This window comes from Heterodontus francisci, chromosome 40, assembly GCF_036365525.1.
Source record: "Heterodontus francisci isolate sHetFra1 chromosome 40, sHetFra1.hap1, whole genome shotgun sequence".
Classification (NCBI taxonomy): domain Eukaryota; kingdom Metazoa; phylum Chordata; class Chondrichthyes; order Heterodontiformes; family Heterodontidae; genus Heterodontus; species Heterodontus francisci.
In genome coordinates, this window is record NC_090410.1 from 21,326,981 (window position 1) to 21,349,717 (window position 22,737).

A 22,737-nucleotide genomic window follows, 5' to 3' on the forward strand; every position below is an offset into this window, starting at 1 on the left:
CTAACAAACTGCAGACCCAGCTACAGCAAATTCAGGCCCATTCCAAACTGAAGCAAATTATTATAATCACCATCCCTCCTCAAAAAACCCCACCTTGTCGTCCCTGACCTTGCAAACTACTGCCCATCTCCCACCTCCGTTTCGTCTTCTATTCGTGAGCATGTTCGAGCCTCCCAAATCCATGCCCATCTTTTCCGCAAATTTCTGTTTGAATCCCTCCTTTTAGGTTTTCGCCACTGCCACAGTACCCAAATACCTCTTACAAAGTCACAAATGACATCCTATGTAACTGTGACTATGGTAAACTATCCCTCCTTAACCTGTCTGCAGTCTTTGGTATGGTGGATCACGCCATCCTCTGCAACACCTGTCCTCTGTTTGCCACCTGGATGGTACTGCTCTCATCCAGTTCCATTCTTACATATTCAGTCGCAGCCAGAGTCAATTGCATTGGCTTCTCTTCCCGCACACTATTACCTCTGGAGTACTACAAGGATCTAACGTTGGCCCCTCCTATTTTCCATCTACATGCTGCTCCTCGGGGACATCATCTGAAAACACGTACGCCAACGACACCCAGCACTATCTCATTACCACCTCTCAAACCCACCACTGCCTTTGGTTTGTCATACATCTTGTCCGACATCCAGTATGAGATGAGCAGAACTTTCCTCCATCTGCTGCTGAAACCCTCATCCATGCCTTTGTTACCTCTAAACCTGACTATTCCAATGCACTCCTGGCCAACCTCGCACATTCTACACTCTGTAAACTTGAGCTCATCCAAACCCCTGCTGCCCCATCCTAATTCACACCAAGTCCTGTTCATCCATCACCCCTCTGCTCAATGAACTATAGTGGCTCCCAGTCCAACAGTTCTCATTTGTGTTTTCAAATCCATCCATTGCTCGTCTCTCCCTATCTCTGTAACCTCCACCAGCCCTAGAACCCTCCAAAATCTCTGCACTCCCTCAATTCTAGCCTCTTGCACATTCCCAATTTTCTGCACTCCATCACAGGCAGTCTCTTTCAACTGCTCCAAGCTCTGAAATTCCCTCCTTAAACCTCTCCATCACTACTCCTCTTTTCTCCTTTATGATGCTCCTTAAAATGTACTCTTTGATCAAGCTTTTGGTCACCGGTCCCAATATTTCCTCATGTGGCTCAGCTTCCAATTTTGTTTGATTATGCTCCTATGAAGCACTTTGCGATGTTTTACTACGTTAAAGACGCTGTATAAATTTGTTGATTTATCTACAGGAATCAAATCTACAAATAGCATAACAGAGCTATACATCAACTAAATGGGGGAGAAACTGTGGCTTTCCAAAAACATAGCAGACAGAAATATTCTCCCAGACATTAGCCCCCAGGCACCTGCTGCAATTTCCCACTAGTAGGAAGGAGGAGGAGACTACTGGTTTCTTCATGATCTAGAGGAGAACGTAGGTCTAGTGAGGGACTTGTGAGCACCTAGATTGGTTTCCAAGTTCTCCTGCATCATACTGCCCAATATGGGATACTGACAGTCACGCGATGTTGTATCCAGTTAGACTCTCAAACTACAAACATTCATTTCCCTTAACTAGTTAAGGCTTACCAATGTTCCCTCTAAGCTGCGCAACTGCGCAGCAATCCAAAAGCCCCTGCGCAGGCTGCACACAAGTCAGCCCCTTTAAATTACTGCACCTGCATGGTCATGCAAATATCTTTAAAGGGCCTGAGCATTTAAAGAAATTGCTCATGCATTGAAAAAAAAAACTGCTTCCCACGTTAGCTGAATCACCGACAGAACACTGTACATTGCAAAGTCCTTAAATTTCTTGAACAAGTCTTTCTTTACAACATAAAATATCTCGAAGGTTGTTGAGACCATGTGGAAATAAGCTTACCTTGCCCTGCTGGGCGAAGAAAGAAATGGAGCAAAGGGATTTGGAGATGGGGAAGCAGTAAGAACTGGAGCCCATATTGCACCATAATATATTTGACTTGTTGACTGAATACAAAACTGTCCAGTTGCAATGTGCTCATCGAAGTTAGGGCTATTCATACTCAGCAGTGAAACAGTTTCAAGAAGCTAGTGTCAGCATTAAGAATTACCATGACAAATATAGTACAGTTAGTTCAGACTAAAGTTCCTTCTACTTTGCTCCACTTTCACAAGAGCACATCAGGGTACAGTAGCATGGTGATTAGGTTATTGGACTAGTAATCTAGAGGGCTGGACTGATGATCTGGAGACATGAGTTCAAATCCCACCATGGCAGCTGGGGAATTCAAATTCAATTAATTAAATAAATTTGCGATAAAAAAAAGACAGTATCAGTAATTGTGACCATGAACCTAACAGATTGTCATTAAAAAAAAACATCTGGTTCATTAATGTCCTTTAGGAAAGGCAATCTATTGTGGCCTATATGTGACTCTGGACCCATAGCAATGTGGTTCACCCTTAACTGCCCTCAAATGGCCCAGCAAACCATTCAAAACCTCTATGCCCAGCAGCACTGTACCTTCACCAAATGGACTACAGCAGTTCAAGGAGGCAGCTCACCACCACTTTCTCAAGGGCAGTTAGGGATGGGAAGTAAATGATGGCCTTGCCAGCGATGCCCACATCACATGAATGAATTAATAAAAAAAAATCTCTACTCCGCCGCCGGGATGACGTTTTCTCTACAGCTCAGAGTGCCAATATTGGGTTATGGGCCTCCCCACATAGGGAAATGTAAAATGCTTTCACTTAGCAACCAGAAACTGTTTAATCCTACGTCTAGGTTGGATTTTAAGCCAAATCTGCCCACGTGCATCTGCATACCTGTACAGGCTGAATTAAATGATTGATGAACAAAAGGATCACAAGTAAACCCAAGAGAAAAAGCATACTAACATTTTTGTAGTGCTGGGTGAAGTATTTCATGTGTCCCATTCCATCTCAGATCCTCCCGTAACTTCTGCTCAAGGTTTTCAATCTCCGTTGTGTCACTCAGAGAACCTGCTTTGAGAATTTTACAGTTAAGTATCAAGGTTGCTAGCATAAGAAAGCAGCCTCTGCATTACAGAAAGCCAAGTTTTGAAAGAAACTCCTACGTAGGCCTTCAAATTCTTCAGCAGTACAAGATTCTAGAGGAAATTCCTCAACCAATTTTTCATGTTTACACACTAGAATGCCAGAATCATTTTTTTTCCCCTCCTGAGCTTCACAGGTCCTGCAATAGTCACATGCAGCTGCCTCTCTGCTGTTGGCTGCCTTTCCTCAGCCCCCACCCCTTTTTTTGCATCCCCTGTGGCACCGTGGCACAGTGGTTAGCACCGCAGCCTCACAGCTCTAGGGACCCGGGTTCGATGCTGGGTACTGCCTGTGCGGAGTTTCCAAGTTCTCCCTGTGACCGCGTGGGTTTTCGCCGGGTGCTCTGGTTTCCTCCCACAGCCAAAGACTTACAGGTTGATAGGTAAATTGGCCATTGTAAATTGCCCCTAGTGTAGGTAGGTGGTAGGGAATATGGGATTACTGCAGGGTTAGTATAAATGGGTGGTTCTTGGTCGGTATAGACTCGGTGGGCCGAAGGGTCTGTTTCAGTGCTGTATCTCTAAATAAATAAACTGTTTGGGCCAGTAATTTTTTCCTATTAGTTGCAAATGTCCTAGTATGCAAAGTTCCCAAAAGAGGCAGCCAGTTAAATGTAGTATTGAAGCAGTAGGAGCACAGAATTTTCTTCCTTTGTTCTCTTTTGGACACATGAGGAAAATCTTTTTCAGGCAGCAAGTGGTTAAGGATCTGGAATGCAATGCCTGAGAGTGTGGTGAAGGCAAGTTCAATTGAGGCATTCAAAAGGGAATTGGATTGTTATCTGAAAAGGAAGAATATGCAGGGCTACAGGGAGAAGCTGGGGGAGTGGCACCAGGTAAATTGCTCCTTCGGAGAGCCAGCACAGACATGACAGGCTGAACAGCCTCCTTCTGTGCTGTAACAATTTTGTGATTCTGCTCTTACCCATAACTATTCTAACCCAAGGTAACCTCCAGTAGGTGAACCTTACTGTAACATGAATGGTGAATTAGAATAAAGTTTCAAAAGGACCTTAACTAATGCACAATTATCAACAGGATATGATATTCTGTGTGGTTCCAAATTACCCACTGTGGTATATTTTCATAAAAGCACTCGAGCGCTGCAATTACAAGAGATGCTTAATGCAATATCTGACAAAAAATAATATTCCCTGCATCCAAACCATTCCCTTTGATGAAGCACCTTTTCAAAACACATTTAATTAGGGCACTAATTAAGGCAGCATTCCAAGTTGAATCAGACTTGCACAGTAGAACACCTGCACAATTATGTTAAACAGACAGTACCAGATAGGAAATCTAAGTAAAAAAATATTGCAAAGCACTAATGCTTTAAAATGAAAAACAGTGTTTGCTTCCCACGTACAGCAATGTTGTCATTAAAATGTACAGATAACAAATTGTCTGTGGAAGGTTTTGAAAAATGTGTTGAGTTTCCCCAGCAGCCAGGTAGAAAATCTACTGCCTAGTTTGGGGTCGAACCAAAGAACCCCAGAAGATTCCAGGTTCAATCCTCACTCTGTGCCAGATCTCAGCCAAGACAGGAGTCAGGTATGTAGAAACAAAAAACACTAGAACATACAGGTCAATCAGCATCTGTAAAGGTTTTCCTGGTACAACGGACCTCAATGCCTCTGAATTAGAGGAAACATGGGGATCGGGGAGCAAGAGATGAAAACAGGGCTGACATTCCTTATTACCATCTTTGCTGGGAAGTGCACATGTGGACCGAAGGCAATGTAGGATATGACTGCGATGTCCTTTGTGGTCAAATAGCCTACCAACACCTATCAAGGTTCATACGTGAGGAAAAGCCATTCGAGGGAGGTACTGCATAGCGACCAATACCTGTGATAGCATGCTCCAACAAGAGTCAGGAGCTTTAGAAGAGGGGAAAGAACTGCAGCAAACAAGAAACAAACTGCAACTAGATTAAGAAAGTGGAGGAGATTTAAACAAGCATCAACATCATTTCGGCAATGTAATGAGCAGACATACAGGAGTACTCTGTGAAAATAAAAATGCACATTTGTTACTGACCTTTAAAACCGAATGACCCTTCTATTTGCAATACATTTTCTACAGGCACAATTTCTCTCGTTTGTTTCATAGGCCCTTGATTATTTATACATTCCTGGGTTTTTATTGCACCATCCTTTATGGGAGTAATTGTCTTCAATTCCTCCTTAGATTCTTGATCATTCATGGTACCATGGATTTTAACTGCATTGAAGAGGGGCTTTTTTTCACATCGTTTCCTAGGCCTTCGGCTATTTGCCACATCCTGTGAGGAAACAATAAACACTATTCATGAAATGCTGAGCAAGGAGAAACAGCAAGGAATGGCATGCTATGCTGCAATGTCCATGCACAGGGGTACAGTAGCACCGTGGTTGTGTTAATGAACTAGTAATCCAGAGGCCTGTACTAATGATCTGGAGACACGAGTTCAAATCCTACCATGACAGCAGAGGAATTTATATTCAATTAATTAAATAGATCTTCAATAAAAAGCTAGCATCAGTAATGGTGACCGTGAAACTACCAGATTGTTGTAAAAACCCATCTGCCTCACCAATATCCTTTATGTCCTTATCCAGTCTGCCCTACACATGACCCCAGACCAACAGCAATGTGGTTGACTCTTACCTGCCCTCTGCAGTGGCCTAGCAAGACACTCAGTTGTATTCAAGGTGGCGGCTCATCTTGGGCAATTAAGGATGTGCAATAAATTCTAGCCTTGCCAGTGATGCCCACATCCCATGAATGAATAAAAAAAAATTAGTTAGCTCAATTTTGCACTCAGCAAATACCAACAATGCTTTGAAAAAATTAGGAAAAAATTTATATTTGAGGCTACTCTTAAGAACTTCCCATTTCCAAAGTTCAAGAGCATCTCACCGGCTCACCCACTCAGTGAAAAAAAACCTGAAGGAGAATGATAGTGAGGGCAGTGTCCAAGTAAATTGTTTCCCTCCATCACTGTCCCTCATTCTCCAGTTGGGTTATTTATAAGTGATGAAAAATTCTGTTCTAAAATTGATCTTCCTTCCGTTCTCTTTTCCCTCCACTTCAAACAAAAACAGTAGTGTGGAGTTGTACAGCATGGTGAGGAAAAACAGACATTTCCTCAAGATCAATCCAAAATTTTAACACCTTTTTAATATCACCTTCCCTACAGGCACAGATAGGAGCAATCTGAACAGAGGGTTAGCTAACTGCAGCTGGCGTAGCAAAAGCACTACCACTGGTCTCAGTGTCCCTGGTTTGGAAAGGGCAGTGGGTTGGGGTGGGGGTTATCCAGGGTTTCTACCCCTGACTGTTAGTCAATGACTCTTCTTGGAAATGCTGCATTGGGTGCTGGGAGAGCAGGATTGGTTTGGTGAGATTAGCCCCCACCCTGCCCATAACACAAAAGCCTGCCAACATCACTGCCTGGGATTATAAGATTAGCCATTTGTCAAGGTTGCCAGAGCTTACAGTTCTGTAGTCCTGCAAAGTCATCACCACCACCTTAAAGGGAAGAAGTGGAGAAAATTGTTGTAAAAGCGAAAGGGAGCAGGGGAAGAGGAACAAGTGAAACCTCCATTACTTTCCCGTATAGACATGAGAAAGGATTTGGCAACATGTGCGAGTGGTCTCCTGTGCTGTAACCATTCTATAATTCTATTGGAAGTCCAATGTCACGCACCAGGATGACAGACAGCAGGTTTATTGTCACAATTCAATTTACTTATTTCAGCCATTCCAGCATTGATCGAGTAGACAATTCCTCACGAGAAGAGGTAATAACTGAAGTGCGTCACCAACAGACTGCTCTTGTAAACATTCATGTGAGGTTCTTAAACCAGCAGAGATAAAAATGTCTACTCACCACTTCAGCGAGTTTGGTGGGTGGGTGGGGAGCAGCAAGGGAAAAACTTTATCAGGCACCATTTGTTTGGTGGTTTAGTATTGGATTAAGCCACAGTAAATGATATTGGGATTTTTAAAAAGGATATATTTTATGTCACTCAATCTGCAACTAACTTCTAAAGAGCATCCAATCCAAACTTCAGAATTATTTACATCAGTTTGGAACAATGTTCCAGACTTAGAAATAGAGTCAATCTCCCTTCCTCTGTCAGTGCACTTGATTAAATGAGTGGGCAAAACTATGGCAATGGGAGTTCAACATGGAGAAATGCACTTTGGACCCAAGAAAGATAGAACGATGTATTTTCTAAACAGCAAGAAGCTAGGAACTGTGGAGGAACAGGGAGATTTAAAGGACCATGAACAGAAATCACTAAAAAGTAATGCAGAAGTACAAAAAAATAGTTTAAAAGGCAGATGGAATGTTAGCCTCAAGGGTGCTGGAATACAAAGGAGGTGCTATTTACATAAAGCTCTGCTTAGACTGCATCTTTGTTCAATACTGCGCACCACACTTCAGGAAGGTGATCTTGGCTTTGGAGGAGGTGCAGCGCAGATTCACCAGAATGATAGCGGGAGCTAAGAGAGTTAAAACACAAGGAAAGGTTTCAATGACAAAGCCTGTATTTCCCCCAGTGTATAGAAGATTAAAGGGTTTGATAAGGTAAATACAAACTCTCGTGGAGGAGTCCAGAATAAGGGGGAATATGCTTAAAATTAGAACTATTCAGGGGTGATGCCAGGAAGCACATCTTCACACAAAGGATAGTGGAAACCTGGAGCTCTCACCTCCAAAAAGCTGTTGAGACTGGGGGGGGGGGGGCAAATGAAAATTTCAAACAGAGATTGATAGATTTATTACGCAAGGGTATTAAGAGATATGGAACCAAGGCGGGTAAATGGAGTTAAGACACAGATCAGCCATGAGCTAAATAAAGCTGTAACAAGCTTGAGCAGCTACATAGGATATACAGGACAGAAACATGCCAACTAATCTATGCTGGCATCTATGCTCTACTCAAGCCTCCTGCCTTTCTTCATCTAAATCGATTGGTATAACCCTCTCTTCCCTTCTCCCTCATATGCTTATACAATCCCCTTAAATGCATCTGTACTATTTGCCTCAACCACTCCTTCAGGTTGTGAGTTCCACATTATCCTCACCATTCTCCAGGCAAATAAATTTTTTTTCTGAATTCCATTATTTGATTTCTTGGATTTCTTGGTAACTTTCTTATATTGATGCTGTCTATTTTTGCTCTTCGCCACAAGTGGAAACTTCTGTGTCTACCCTTTCAAAACCTTTCATAATTTTAAAGACCTCTCTATTAGGTCACCCCTCAGCCTTCTCTTTTCAAAACAGACCCCCACATGTTCATCCTCTCTTAATAGGTATACCCCCACATTTCTGGTATCATCCCTGTAATCTTTTTGCACCCTCAATATCTCAGTGGTCCAAACAAGGTTCAATATAAATTTAGCATATTTTCTTTACTTTTCAATTCTATCCCTTTAGAAATAAACCGAGTGCTTGATTTGCTTTTTTTTTAATGGTCTCGTTAACCTGTGTTGCCATATTTTGTGATGTGTATTTACACTCCCAGATCCCTTTGCTTCACTACCCCATTTGGTTTCTTATTATGCAACCTCTTTATTTTTCTCACCAAAATGTAATACCTTCCATTTATCTATGTTGAAATTAATTTTCCAAAATGTCCATTCTGTAAGTTTAATATTTTCTTGTAATTTGTTGCAGTCCTCCTCAGTACTCACTATTCCCCACACCCCACCTCCCCATGTATTAAATTTGCATATTTAGAAATGGCATTTTTGATGCCAAAGCCCAAATCGTTAACATAAATTGTGAAAAGTGGTCCCAGCACTGATCCTTCTGCAACACCACTTGCTACCTCTGACCCTTTACCTCCTATTCTCTGCTTTCTGTCTTGTAACCATTCTGTTACTTGTCCCCTGATCCCGCATTCTCTGACCTTATTCATTAGTCTATATGTGGTTCCTTATCGAAGGCACTTTTAAAAGTTAGATAAATTACATCTACTGCGTTACCAGCATCTACTCTCAGTTGCCTCTTCAAAAAATTCAACAAGGTTGGTCAGGCAAGACCTTCCCTTCTGAAATCCGTGCCGACGACACATTACTATATTTTTGGTTTCTAGATGTTTTTCTGTTTTCTCCTTCAGTAGGGATTCCATTGTTTTACCTACCCAGATTGTTAAGCCAAGTGGTCTATATGGCCTATGCATGTACTAATGAGAGTCAACTTATTAATAATAATTAATAGGCAGTGAATGCTCAGTAGCTTAGTCCAGCATCTTGTTTCTGCATTCTTTAGGTTTTGTGAACAACTTGCATTTACACAGTGCACTTATTGTAGTAAAAGCTGTTCACAGGAGTGGAAATAAAAATTTGACATCTTCCCAAAGGAGGAGATATTTGGGCAGATGACTAAAAGCTTGGTCAAACAGTTATGTTTTATGGAGAGGTTAAAGGAGGAGAGAAAGATTGACGGACAGAGTGCTTGAAAGAGGGAATTCCAAAGCTTGGGGCCCAAATGGCTGAAGGCATGGCTGCCAATGGTGGGGCGAAAAGAGTCAGGGATCAACAAGCCCAGAGGTGGAGGACTGCAGATCTCAAAATTGTTGGACTGGAGAAGGTTAAAGAGTCGTGGAGGGTTGAAGCCGTGCAGGGATGTACACAAGAGGATGAGAATTTTAAAATTGAGGAATTGGTGGACTGTAGCCAATATAGGTCAGTGAGCACAGGGGTGATGGGTGAACGGGACTTGGTGCAAGTTAGAATGCAGGCAGCAGAGTTTTGGATGCACTCAAGGTAATGGAGGGCGGAAGCTGGAAGGCCGACCAGGAGAGCATTGGAATAAATGGACCTGGAGGCAATAAAAGCATGGATCAGTACTTCAGCAAATGAGCTGAGGCAGGGGCAGAGATGAGCAACGTTACACAGGTGGAACTAGACCGCCTTTATAGTGGAGAGGATATGGTGTTGGAAGCTCAGCTCAGGGTCAAATAGGACTGAGGGTACAAACAGTTCAGTTCAATTTGAGTCAGTGACCAGAGAGGGGGATGCAACTGGTAGCTAAGGAACAGAGTTTGTGGTAGGATCCAAAGACGAAGGATTTAGTCTTTCTAATGTTTAATTGGAGGAAATTTCAGCTTACCCATAACAAGCATGGTTCAATAAAAAAGAAAGCAGGAGAGCATGCCATGAGTAGCACCATCTCCATCTTTGGGCCTCCTTATCTCGAGAGACAATGGATACGCGCCTGGAGGTGGTCAGTGGTTTGTGAAGCAGCGCCTGGAGTGGCTATAAAGGCCAATTCTAGAGTGACAGGCTCTTCCACAGGTGCTGCAGAGAAATTTGTTTGTCGGGGCTGTTGCACAGTTGGCTCTCCCCTTGCGCCTCTGTCTTTTTTCCTGCCAACTACGAAGTCTCTTCGAGCATGCCATTAGTAGCACCAGGAATACCTAAAAATAAGATGTCAAGCATGGGACTACTTGCAGGCCAAACAGCGGAAGCAGCATATAATAGACACAGATAAGCGATCCCATAACCAACAGATCACATATAAGCTCTGCAGTCCTGCCACATCCAGTCGTGAATGGTGGTGGGCAATTAAACAACTAACTGGAGGAGGCGGCTCCGCAAATATCCCCATCCTCAATGATGGAGGAGCCCAGCACATCAGTGCAAAAGAAAAGGCTGAAGCATTTGCAACAATCTTCAGCCATAAGTGCCGAGTTGATGATTCATCTCGGCCTCCTCCCAAGGTCCCCAGCAGAGATAGAGATGCTAGTCTTCAGCCAATTCGATTCATTCTACGTGCTATCAAGAAACAGCTGAAGGTACTGGATACTGCAAAGGCTATGGGTCCTGACAACTTCCCAGCTGTAGTACTGAAGATTTGTGCTGCAGAACTAGCTGCACCCCAAACCAAGCTGTTCCAGCTCAGCTACAACACTGCCATCTGCCAGGCAATGTGAAAAATTGCCCAGGTATGTCCTGTCCGCAAAAAGCAGGACAAATCCAATCCGGCCAATTACCACCCCATCAGTCTTCTTTCAATTATCAGCAAAATGATGGAAGGTGGCGTCGGCAGTGCTATCAAGCGGCACTTACACAGCAATAAACTGCTCACTGATGCTCGGCTTGGGTTCCATGAGGGGCACTCGGCTCCTGATCTCATTACAGCTTTGGTCCAAACATGGATAAAAGAGCTGAACTCAAGAGGTGAAGTGAGAATGACTGCCCTTGACATCAAGGCAGCATTCGACCAAGTGTGGCATATGACAGACAGAGCTAAGCGATCCCATAACCAACGGATCAGATCAAATCTAAGCTCTGCAGTCCTGCCACGTCCAGCCGTGAATGGTGGTGGACAATTAAACAACTAACTGGAGGAGGTGGCTCCACAAATATCCCCATCCTCAATGATGGGGGAGCCCAGCACATCAGTGCAAAAGATAAGGCTGAAGCATTTGCAACAATCTTCAGCCAGAAGTGCCGAGTTGATGATCCATCTCGGCCTCCTCCTGAGGTCCCCAGCATCACAGATAGCAGACTTCAGCCAATTCCATTCACTCCACGTGATATCAAGAAACGATTGAAGGCACTGGATACTGCAAAGGCTATGGGGCCTGACAATATTCCGGCAATAGTACGGAAGGCCTGTGCTCCAGAACTTGCCGCGCCCCTAGCCAAGCTGTTCCAGTACAGCTACAACACTGGCATCTACCCGGCAATGTGGAAAATTGCCCAGGTACGTTCTGTACACACAAAGCAGGACGAGTTGAACCCGGCCATTTACCGCCCCATCAGTCTACTCTCAATCATCAGTAAAGTGATGGAAGGTGGCGTCGACAGTGCTATCAAGCGGCACTTGCTTAGCAATAATCTGCTCAGTGACACTCAGTTTGGGTTCCTCCAGGGCCACTCAGCCCTGACCTCATTACAGCCTTGGTTCAAACATGGATAAAAAGAGCTGAACTCAAAGGTGATGTGAGAGTGGCTGCCCTTGACATCAAGGCAGCATTTGAGTGAGCATGGCATCAAGGAGCCCTAGCCAAATTGAAGTCAAAGGAAATTGGGGGGAAAACTCTCTGCTGGTTGGAGCCATACTTGGCACAATGATAGATGGTTGTGGTTTTTGGAGGCCAATCATCTACGCCCCTGGACTTTGCTGCAAGAATTCCTCTGGGTAATATCCTAGGCGCAATCAGCTTCAGCCACTTCATCAATGACCTTCCCTCCATCATGAGGTCAGGTGGGGATGTTTGCTGATGACTGCACAATGTGCAGTACCATTCGCAGCTCCTCAGATACTAAAGCAGTCCATGTCCATATGCAGCAAGACCTGGACAGCATTCAGGCTTTGGCTGATAAGTGGCAAGTAACTATCAGACCACACATGTGCCAGGCAATAACCATCTCTCCTTGACATTCAATGGCATTATCATCGTTGAATTTCCTACCAACATCCTGAGGGTTACCATTGGCCAGAAACGGAACTGGAGCAGCCACATAAATGCTTTGGCTACATGAGAGGCTGGGAATTCTGCAGCAAGCAACCCACCCCCTGACTTCCCAAAGCCTGTCCACCATCCACAAGACACAAGTTAGGAGTGAGATGGAATATTCTCCACTTGCTGGATGAGTTCAGCTCCAATGACACTCAAGAAGTTAGATACCATCCAGGACAAAGCAACCCATTTGATCCGCCACCTTCAACATTCACTCCCTTCACCGATGCACAGTGGCAGCAATGTGCACCATCTACAAGATGCACTGCAACAACTCACCACCAGCGACAGCACCTTCCAAACCCACAACCTCCTCCACCCAGACGAACAAGGACAGCAGATGCGTGGGAACACCACCTGCAAGTTTCCCTCAAAGCCACACACCATCCTAACTTGGAACTATGCCTGTGTGGAGTTTGCAAGTTCTCCCTGTGTCTGCGTGGGTTTCCTCCGGGTGCTCCGGTTTCCTCCCACAGCCAAAAAGACTTGCAGGTTGATAGGTAAATTGGCCATTATAAATTGCCCCTAGTATAGATAGGTGGTAGGGGAATATAGGGACAGATGAGGATGTGGTAGGAATATGGGATTAGTGTAGGATTAGTATAAATGGGTGGTTAATGGTCGGCACAGACTCTGTGGGCCGATGGGCCTGTTTCAGTGCTGTATCTCTAAATCTAAAAAATCTATATCGCAATTCCTTCACTGTCGCTGGATCAAAATCCTGGAACTCCCTCCATAACAGCACTGTGGGTGTACCTACACCACATGGACTGCAGTGGTTCAAGAAGGCAGCTCACCACCACCTTCTCAAGGGTAATTAGGGATGGCGAATAAATGCTTGGTCTTGCCAGCAACACTCACATCCCATGAAATTAATTAAACAAAACATACTGACAACACAGAAGCAATGAAAGGGTTGAGAGAGGTGCTGTTGAGGTGAAGCAGGGTGCTGTCAGTGTAAATGTAAAACCTGATTTTATATCTTCAGAGGATGTCTGAGGGACAACATATAGATGAAAAACAGGAGATCCCAAGGATAGATCCTCGGGGATGTCAGAAGCAATGCTGCAGAAGTGATTATGAACGAATAGGCAAGAGTGAAACCAGGCAAGGGCAGTCCCACTCAGCTGGATAACTGAGAAGAGGCATTGGAGGAGGATGATGTGTCCTTGACATCAATGCAGCATTTCACCGAGTATGGAATCAAGGAGCCCTAGCAAAACTGGAGACAATGGAAATCAGGGGGGAAACTCTCCACTGGTTAGAGTTGTACCTAGCACAAAGGAAGATGGTTGTGGTTGTTGGAGGTCAATCATCTGAGCTCCAGGACATCACTGCAGGAGTTCCTCAGGGTAGTGTCCTAAGCCCATCTTCAGCTGCTTCAGCAATGACCTTCTTTCAATCATAAGGTCAGAAGTGGGGTTGTTCACTGATGATTGCACAACGTTCAGTACCATTCGCAGCTCCTCAGATACTGAAGCAGCCTGTGTAGAAATGCAGCAAGACTTGGACAATATCCAGGCTTGGGCTGATAAGTAGCAAGTAACATTCGTGCCACACAAGTGCCAGGCAATGACCATCTCTTTTGACATTCAATGGCATTACCATCGCTGAATCTCACACTATCAAAATCCAGGGGGTTACCATTGACCAGAAACTGAACTGGAGTAGCCATATAAATACCGTGGCTACAAGAGCAGGTCAGAGGCTAGGAATCCTGCAGCGAGTAACTCACCCCCTTACTCCCAAAGCCTGTCCACCATCTACAAGGCACAAGTCAAGAGTATGATGGAATATTCCCACTTCCCTGGATGGGTGCAGCTCCAACCATACTCCAGAAGCTCAACACCTTCCAGGACATTGCAGCCCACTTGATTGGCACCCCATCCACAAACATTCACTCCCTCCACCGCTGATGCACAGTGGCAGCAGTGTATACCATCTACAAGATGTACTGCAGCAACGCACCAAGGCTCCTGAGACAGCACCTTCCAAACCCACGACCTCTACCAACTGGAAGGACAAGGGCAGCTGATGCATGGGAACACCTCTGCAAATTCCCCTCCAAGCCACACACCATCCTGACTTGGAACTATATTGCCATTCCTTCACTGCCACTGGGTCAAAATCCTGGAACTCCCTTCCTAACAGCACATAGTACCTACCCCACATGGACTGCAGCGGTTCAAGAAAGCAGCTCACCACCCACCTTCTCAAGGGCAATTAAGGATGGGCAATAAATGCTGGCATAGCCAGCGACGCCTAGATCCCATGAACGAATAAAAAAAGTGTCAAAGGCTGCAGGATCGGTCAAAAACGATGTGGAGGGACAGTGTAAAATGGTCAAAGTCATTTACGATGTGATGTGACTTTGACTAGGGTCATTTTGGTGCTCTGGCAATTAGCAGAAACCTGATTGGAGAGGTTCAAACATAGTGATGCGAGAAAGACGGGTATGGTTTTGGGAAGCGACAAGACATATAAGGACCTTGGAAAGAAAAGGGATATTGGAAAAGGGTGGGTGTTTTGAGGGAGTTGTTGATGGCAGGTTTGAGAGGGATGGAACTGTATTGAGGAGAGTTTGAAATATCAGCTAAAATGGGGCCTAGAAAGGGAATTTGGGTGGAATGTCAAGACAGGTGTTTTTTTTATTCTTTCATATGATGCGGACGTTGTTGGTAAGGCCAGCATTTGCTGCCCATCCCTAATTGCCTTTGACAACTGAATGGCTTGCGAGGCCATTTCAGAGGGCATTTAACAGTCAACCACATTGCTGTGGGTCTGGAGTCAGACAAGGTAAGGATGGTAGATTTCCTTCCTTAATGGGTTTTTACAACAATCGATGATGGTGTCATGTCGGGCAGCACAGTGGCGCAGTGGTTAGCACCGCAGTCTCACAGCTCCATGGACCCGGGTTCAATTCTGGGTCCTGCCTGTGCGGAGTTTGCAAGTTCTCCCTGTGACCACGTGGGTTTTCGCCGGGTGCTCCGGTTTCCTCCCACCGTCAAAGACTTGCAGTTGATAGGTAAATTGGCCATTGTAAATTGCCCCTAGTGTAGGTAGGTGGTAGGGAATATGGGATTACTGTAGGGTTAGTAAAATGGGTGGTTGTTGGTCGGCACAGACTCGGTGGGCCGGAGGGCCTGTTTCAGTGCTGTATCTCTAAATAAAAATTTAAAAAAATAAAAAATAAAAAAATGACACCATTACTGAGACTAGCTTTCAATTCCAGACTTTTATTAATTAATTGAATTTAAATTCCACCAGTTGCCATGGTGGGATTTGAACCTGTGTCCCCGGGGCTTTAGCTGTATTATGGACGAGGTGAGCTCAGAGAGGGGAGATAGGAGAGAAACTAGAAGTTGTACATTTAGGGCTAGGGCAAAGGGAAATCGCGGCTTAGTGGGCAAGGGGAAAGGAATGGATGTGGCACAAGCGGCTGAACAGATAGTCGTAATCTTACTAAGAGGGCCAAAAGTTTCTCACACTTATGTTGGAAGGTAGAGTAGAGGTGCACGTTTTAAGAATTTAAGACAGTTGGTAGTTGAGAAAAGCCAGATGATGATCTTAGAATACTTAGCTGTTTTGGCAATGGACAACAGGGCCCAATAGTGCTCGTGTGGTCCAGATAGACCTGATGATAAATGGCTAAATCAGTTGTTCACCATATACATTCAAGTCTGTGGCCCTTGGGACTTAATGGAGCAAAGACTGGGGTGGGGTGGGGCATATTAGGGGAGTGATCAGGGTGTAAGAGTTAAGGGTTTCGTTGGGATGGGTATCAATGGCAAAGGATGTGATTGAGCCAACTGCCAGCTGCAGGCATAGCAAGGTGAACAGAAGGCCTAAGACTAGACATGTGAGGAAAATATAATTCACGTGGGAAACCTTTCCTCCAGTCTTCAGTTAATGTAGAATGGCTCAAAATACAGGCTTACAATAATTTGATTACAGTTAAAAATTAAAGCTTGTGGAAACCACGATAAAGTTAGAATCAGAATTACATTCTAATAATTTAACGATTCAGGATAGAGTCATTGAATGCATCAACGTATTGAGACAACAGTTGGAATATATTCAAATCACACCAGTCATAGTTACATGACTGGCATGCTTCACAACACTGCCAGTACACTCAAACTGCGGGGATGTCTAGATTTCTTAATTTGAATCAGGCAGAGTGTGCAGTGATTTATACACAGATAATGAAATCAGCATTGAGTATGTTTCAAGATGTTTACAAAGATATTACAGCCAAACTGTCTGATGCCTACATGCTTGACTAAATTCATTGGGCTCCCATTAGCAAGGCTCTTGGCCAACATTTTTTTAAATGACCATTTTCTTACCCAAAAAACTATAGTTGATCATTTACCTGTTTCGAGGTCTTTACGTCTCGCAGTGCCGTGCCATAAGGATTATAGAAATGTTTTAGCTGCCTGATAAATTTGTTTTCATACTTTGTCACAGCAAAGAACTCAGTCTGTTGAAAGACAAATGTGTAGACCCGAGGATCATTCAGGTTTAGCTTCTCAATAATTCCATCAGCCACAATGATGTGCAATTGGGGGACATATCGATGCATTGAATGAAGGATTGCATTACCTTCTTCTGCACTGGGACAGTTGGTTAATCGGAGTTTGGCAAAAGACACTGGCTTAACCATCCACTCTTTTCCAGAAACACTGCCATTTGGGTGGAAATAAAGCCTCCCCATCACATGCGGGGTTGCTTTCCCATTTATCTGCCATTTGCACCCATTATATCGATAACGATAGTTGTCCACTGGAGAGATATCCATTGCCATGATGTAGTTTTTCTCGGGATCCAGCCCAGAAACGGAATATTCACAGTATGGAAACATAAACCTCCCTCGTTTGGACATCCTCATCTCGGTACCCAAGTTGTAAAATTTGTCCCAGATGCTCCATTTTTTCAAGTAGACCTTGACATTCCCAGACTTGAGGCAGGATGGAGGGGACTTCATCATGTCGTTGCCTTCTACTCGGCGGACATGGCTGGGGCTGATGGCTGCAGGAGCTGCTCGGTCCATGGCGGAGTGAGTGAGTGTGTGCCTAGATGTAAATGGTGTGTGTTTGCAATCGGTCGGCAGCTTGCAGTTCGCAGCGACGCCTCGATCAATGCTCGGCCATGGAATCAGTAAGAGGGGCGAGAGAAGCCCAGCAGCTGCCGGCTGTTGTCAGCCATCGCCGGGGGTAAGGCGGCCGCTCCAGGCTCGGTTCGGGAAGGACATCCTGAAAGCAGAAGAAAAAGAATAAACGCCGATTATATGATATTAAAATAACTGAAAGAGGAGGAGGCAATAAATCAGGGCTTTAAACACACTGGTTCACGTGGAGCCTCCTTGCACCAGATTGAATTCCGCTTTCACAATTCATCATTAAAAATGTTTTATTTTTTAAATGGTGTGAAATGCCTCAAGGACTCGCAGACAATGGGAGCAAACAGCCCAGCTCAGCGGCACCGAGCCGGACATGTGATTCTCCTCCTCCACCACCGGCCCGGCCCGGCCCGGCTCCCCCTGTACAGGCCTGGCCCGCTCCCGTTAGTCCCTCACTATGGAAGGATTTCGGAGAAGGCAGGGTGGGGTAGCGGCATATGCAGGTAGCAAGGCCTCAGCCCGCCTTCCGCAACCCAACAAAAGGCGCCTCGGCCTCGAGCGCGATCCAGGCTTTGTGTCTCGCCGAGCTCCGGCGCGGCCGCCCCCGCGGCCCCCACCCCAGCACGGTGTCGTTAGATTAAATTCTCCTCTTCACCTCAAACTAGTCGCAGCAGTGAACGGACGCTGGCCGGCTGACGGCCCCCGACCCTGCCCTCCTCTGCCCCACCACAGCCACGACTAGTACGGAGCCTGAGCTATCCGAGCCCGCCGCCAGGCCTCTAAATTACACGCACCAGCCGCCGCACCACGTGACTCACTCCCCACCCCCACAGGGACCACGTGACTCCCCTCCCACCAAACACACAGGGACCACGCGGTGGCGCCGGCACTACCATGCTGTTCCCCTCACCATAGCAACAGGCTCTCTTCCACCCCCTGCTCATGGCATTGGGCTGCCTCCTCCCCCTGGCTCTGGGGCTCGCCTTCACCCCCTGCCCCAGGCCATGGGGCTCTCCTCCACCCCCTGCCCCAGGGACAACAACCCGACCGCCTTCCCAATTGTTCTCAGCACACATGGTCCACCTGCACCTCTCCACCGCCTTACAATAACACTCACCCAGAAGGAATGGCCCACATGCCACCCTTGCTCCCTTAAGATTTTTTTAGATTTAGAGATACAGCACTGAAACAGGCCCTTCGGCCCACCGAGTCTGTGGCGACCATTAACCACCCATTTATACTAATCCTACACTAATCCCATATTCCTACCACATCCTCACCTGTCCCTATATTCCCCTACCACCTACCTATACAAGTGACAATTTATAATGGCCAATTCATCTATCAACCTGCAAGTCTTTTTGGCTGTGGGAGGAAACCGGAGCACCCGGAGGAAACCCACACAGACACAGGGAGAACTTGCAAACTCCACACAGGCAGTACCCAGAATTGAACTCAGGTCGCTGGAGCTGTGAGGCTGCGGTGCTACAGGAGAAGGGACCCCAGCTCGTTTGCTAGCAGGGCACAGCTTTATTCAGGCAACAGGTTAGCTGTCTTAAAGCAGGAGGATGACTGAACTCTCACCCTGCTGGATCACAGAGCAACAAAACAGCTGAAACTGCCAGTTTACTATTCACCCTCTCGGCACCACAAGGTGCTGATGGCCAAAGCATCTAGCAGCTTCCTGCCTACTCAGATTCACACCTCTGCCTGTGAAAATAGAAATGGGCACTAAAAGCAACCATTAGCAGTTTTCACACCTATACCACTGTGTTTGATTGTACTTTTCAGCAAACCACCCAACAGAACTAGTATTAAAGGCTGGAATGTTTTCCATAGGTAAAGTGTTTGCAATTTACTCTCCCACTAAACCAGGCTATCCACCACAGTTATAATTCAATACACATAATAGTGAACACAACCCTGTAGCAGCAGTAATCCCAGTATGGGTTTAGGAAACAAAATGATGAACAAGACAACTACTAAAATGTAATTTTCCAGTTACAACTCGTCAGGTAAAGACTGAGGCACACATGATTTAGCCACATGAACATTAAAACTTAAAATTGCCAGACCCTGACTGGAAGGACATTTGCATAGTACTAGCAGTGTTGGAACAAAAGGGACCCCGTCATTGCTTCGTTAATACACAGAAGTGGTCAGACCAGTTTTAGTCACATGACTAGCTGGCTGTTGCGATGTGAACTTCCAACAAAGGATTTGAACTGAGAAAGCTCCTGGTTTGATAAGACCCCTCTCCTGTCTGCCCTCATCTCGCTTTCACTAGCTTTGGAAACCACTGAAGACACGTAAACTGAGAGAGAAAAAGTCTCCTACGTGAACAAGTTTTAAAAGGAACACTGGGCCCCCAACGAAACGCAAGACCATATCTTCAATAAAGGACTACAGCGAGCTCGAAGCAGAGTAACAAGAGATTGCCTTAAACTGTTCTACTTTTCTTCTGCTCTTTTCTGTCTCTATTTACATGTGTGTATCGCGTGTGCGTGCTAGTGTGGGCATTAACCGTATTAGAGTTTAAGTTTTAATAAAATTTCATTTTTCTTCTTTAAACCTGAGAAAGCCTGTGTGAATTGGTTTCTTTGTCTTATAATTGGAAAACTGAACAAGGATTCACAAAATGGGGAGCTCAAAACACAGTGTGTGTAAAATTAAACCCTGTTACAATAAGACCAGGTGAAGATTGTAACAGACGCCTAGACACATTTCTCACCTGGTTGTAACAAACTCTTCTAGAAGGAACAGATGCACATCACTGTTCAAATAAACTACTGTTGTATGATTTTAACAAAAAAGGAACTGCATAATTCATTCCCAAGATACCTGGAACAATCCTAAATCCCACGTCATAGGAAGAGAATTTTATTTCAGTCACTCAAACCAGTGGCCTCACTTGTGTTGAATAGGATCTCCAACTGGTTTAAAAATGCCAAAATCTCATGTAATAAAAACAGAATTGGACTCAATATAGATCAGTGAACAGAATTTTGTAAAATACATTTGGAATTGTAAACCTCTCCAACATTCCCATGTTCACAGCTCTGCACCATATCAGTAAGGTTACATTGAATTACAGATTTTTTTAAATGGGTAGTTTTGTTGTTTGGTGGCTGTGCCATTGTAGAATCACAGAATTTTACAACACTGAAGTTAGCCTCAGCTGCCTGCAAGAGCTTAGTAACCTCACATCCCTTTATTTCATATTAAAAATATTCAATATAAATTATACTGTAACAAAAGGTTATAGGGAACACAAAAAGGTGGGCATGAAATTCACCAATTCAAGTTAACATTGCTTTCCAAAGAATGCAACATGGTAAAAGTGGCTGAATTAAATTCACTCACTTTGTTCAATCAATTTGGAACATGGCATCTGCCAATGTTGATTGTCAAACACTGGGCAAACTGCAGGAAGAAACAATAGTCATCAACACAGATTAGAAACCAATATTAATACATGGCATTGTGTTTACTTTAAAAGTGACAATTTAAATATAGCTTGTTATTTTAAATTGAAGTGAGTAATAATCACAAGTTGTTTGCTGACTCAATCACTTTGGGACATCTGTAAAGAGACATAGGAACAGGAATAGGCCATCAGCCCATCAAGCCTGCCCCACCATTCAATATGATCATGGCTGATCGTCCACTTCAATGCCTTTTTCCCACACTATCCCCATATCCCCTTACGTCATTAGTATTTAGAAATCTGTCAATCTTTGCTTTAAACATACTCAATGACTGAGATTCTACAGCCCTCTGGGGTAGGGAATTCCAAAGATTCACAACCCTCTGAGTAAAGAAATTTCTCCTCATCTCTGTCCTAAGTGGCTTCCCCCTTATTTTGACATTGTGTCCCCTGGTTCTAGACTCCCCAACCTACCCTGTCTACCCCTTTAAGTATTTTGTAGGTTTCAATGAGATCACCTCTTATTCTTCAAAACTCTAGAGAATACAGGCCCAGTTTCCCCAATCTCTCTTCCTAGGACAGTCCTGCCATCCCGGAACAAGTTTGGTGAATCTTCATTGCACTCCCTCTATGGCAATAATATCCTTCCTAAGGTAAGGCGACCAAAACTGCACACAGTACTCCAGGTGCGGTCTAACCAAGGTTCTATACAATTGAAGCAAGACTTCACTACTCCTGTACTCAAATCCTCTTGCAATAAAGGCTAACATACCATTAGCCTTCCTAATTGCTTGCTGCACCTGCATGTTAGCTTTCAGTGACTTATTTACAAGAACACCCAGATCCCTTTGTACATCTACACTTTCTAATCTCTTACCGTTTAAGAAATACTCTGCACACCCGTTCCTACCATTGTGGATAACCTCATTTTTCCACAATATATTCCATCTGCCACGTTCTTGTCCACTCACTATGTCCAAACCCCCTTGAAACAGTTTTGCATCTTCCTCTCAATACACATTCCCACCTAGTTTTGTGTCATCCGCAAACTCGGAAATACTACATTTTGTCCCCACAACCAAATCACTTTATAGATGCAAGATCTTTTCTGAACAAAAGATGGTATATGCAATACAGCTGTTGAAAGACACAAAATCATTTACTTTTCCCTGCTCAGATCATTGATATTTACCAAAAAATAAATCCTTTTAGATAGGAGTTTCTTTCCCCTGAATGAAAGAGTAGTTGTCACTGTGAGAAGATATGGACTACCACAGAAGTTGAATTCATGTTCTAGACAGGCTATAGAAGCAGTTTCTTGCATTGTCAGATGGATATATTTTAGTGAAAATAGGCCATCCTCCTGCCATTAACCAAATAGATACATTAAAATGCAATGCTATAATTCTTTTATCTACAGTATTGTTGTACTTTCTACTTGTACATTTTGCATACTAGCTTCTTCAGATGACATTTTAATGCATTCCCAATTTTTCTTACCTTCTCTCAAGATGACTCAGACTGGGCTACTGCTCCAGGCATTGGCAGTAACATGTCCAAGAAGTCATATGTTCTGTGACAATCCAGACAGTGAATGCTAATTCATTATTCAACTATGGGTTCATTACAGCTAAGCTTAATCCTGT

General features: G+C 44.4%; 1 protein-coding gene across 6 annotated transcripts in view; it reads right to left on the minus strand.

Moving 5' to 3' along the window:
• LOC137353139 (uncharacterized) overlaps window positions 1-18,479 on the minus strand; it is a 136,837-nt gene extending 118,358 nt beyond the window's left edge. For 4 of the 6 annotated variants that reach the window (XM_068019180.1, XM_068019178.1, XM_068019179.1 and 1 more), the window contains exons 1-4: window positions 18,320-18,450; window positions 16,918-17,797; window positions 5,113-5,356; window positions 2,891-2,998 (exon numbers count right to left, since the gene is read on the minus strand). In XM_068019180.1, the coding sequence (XP_067875281.1) occupies window positions 2,891-2,998; window positions 5,113-5,356; window positions 16,918-17,595 (1,030 nt within the window). In that variant the 5' untranslated portion in view covers window positions 17,596-17,797; window positions 18,320-18,450. The other 2 variants (XM_068019176.1, XM_068019177.1) reach the window with 2 other exon arrangements.
• Window positions 18,480-22,737: the final 4,258 nt, after the last annotated feature.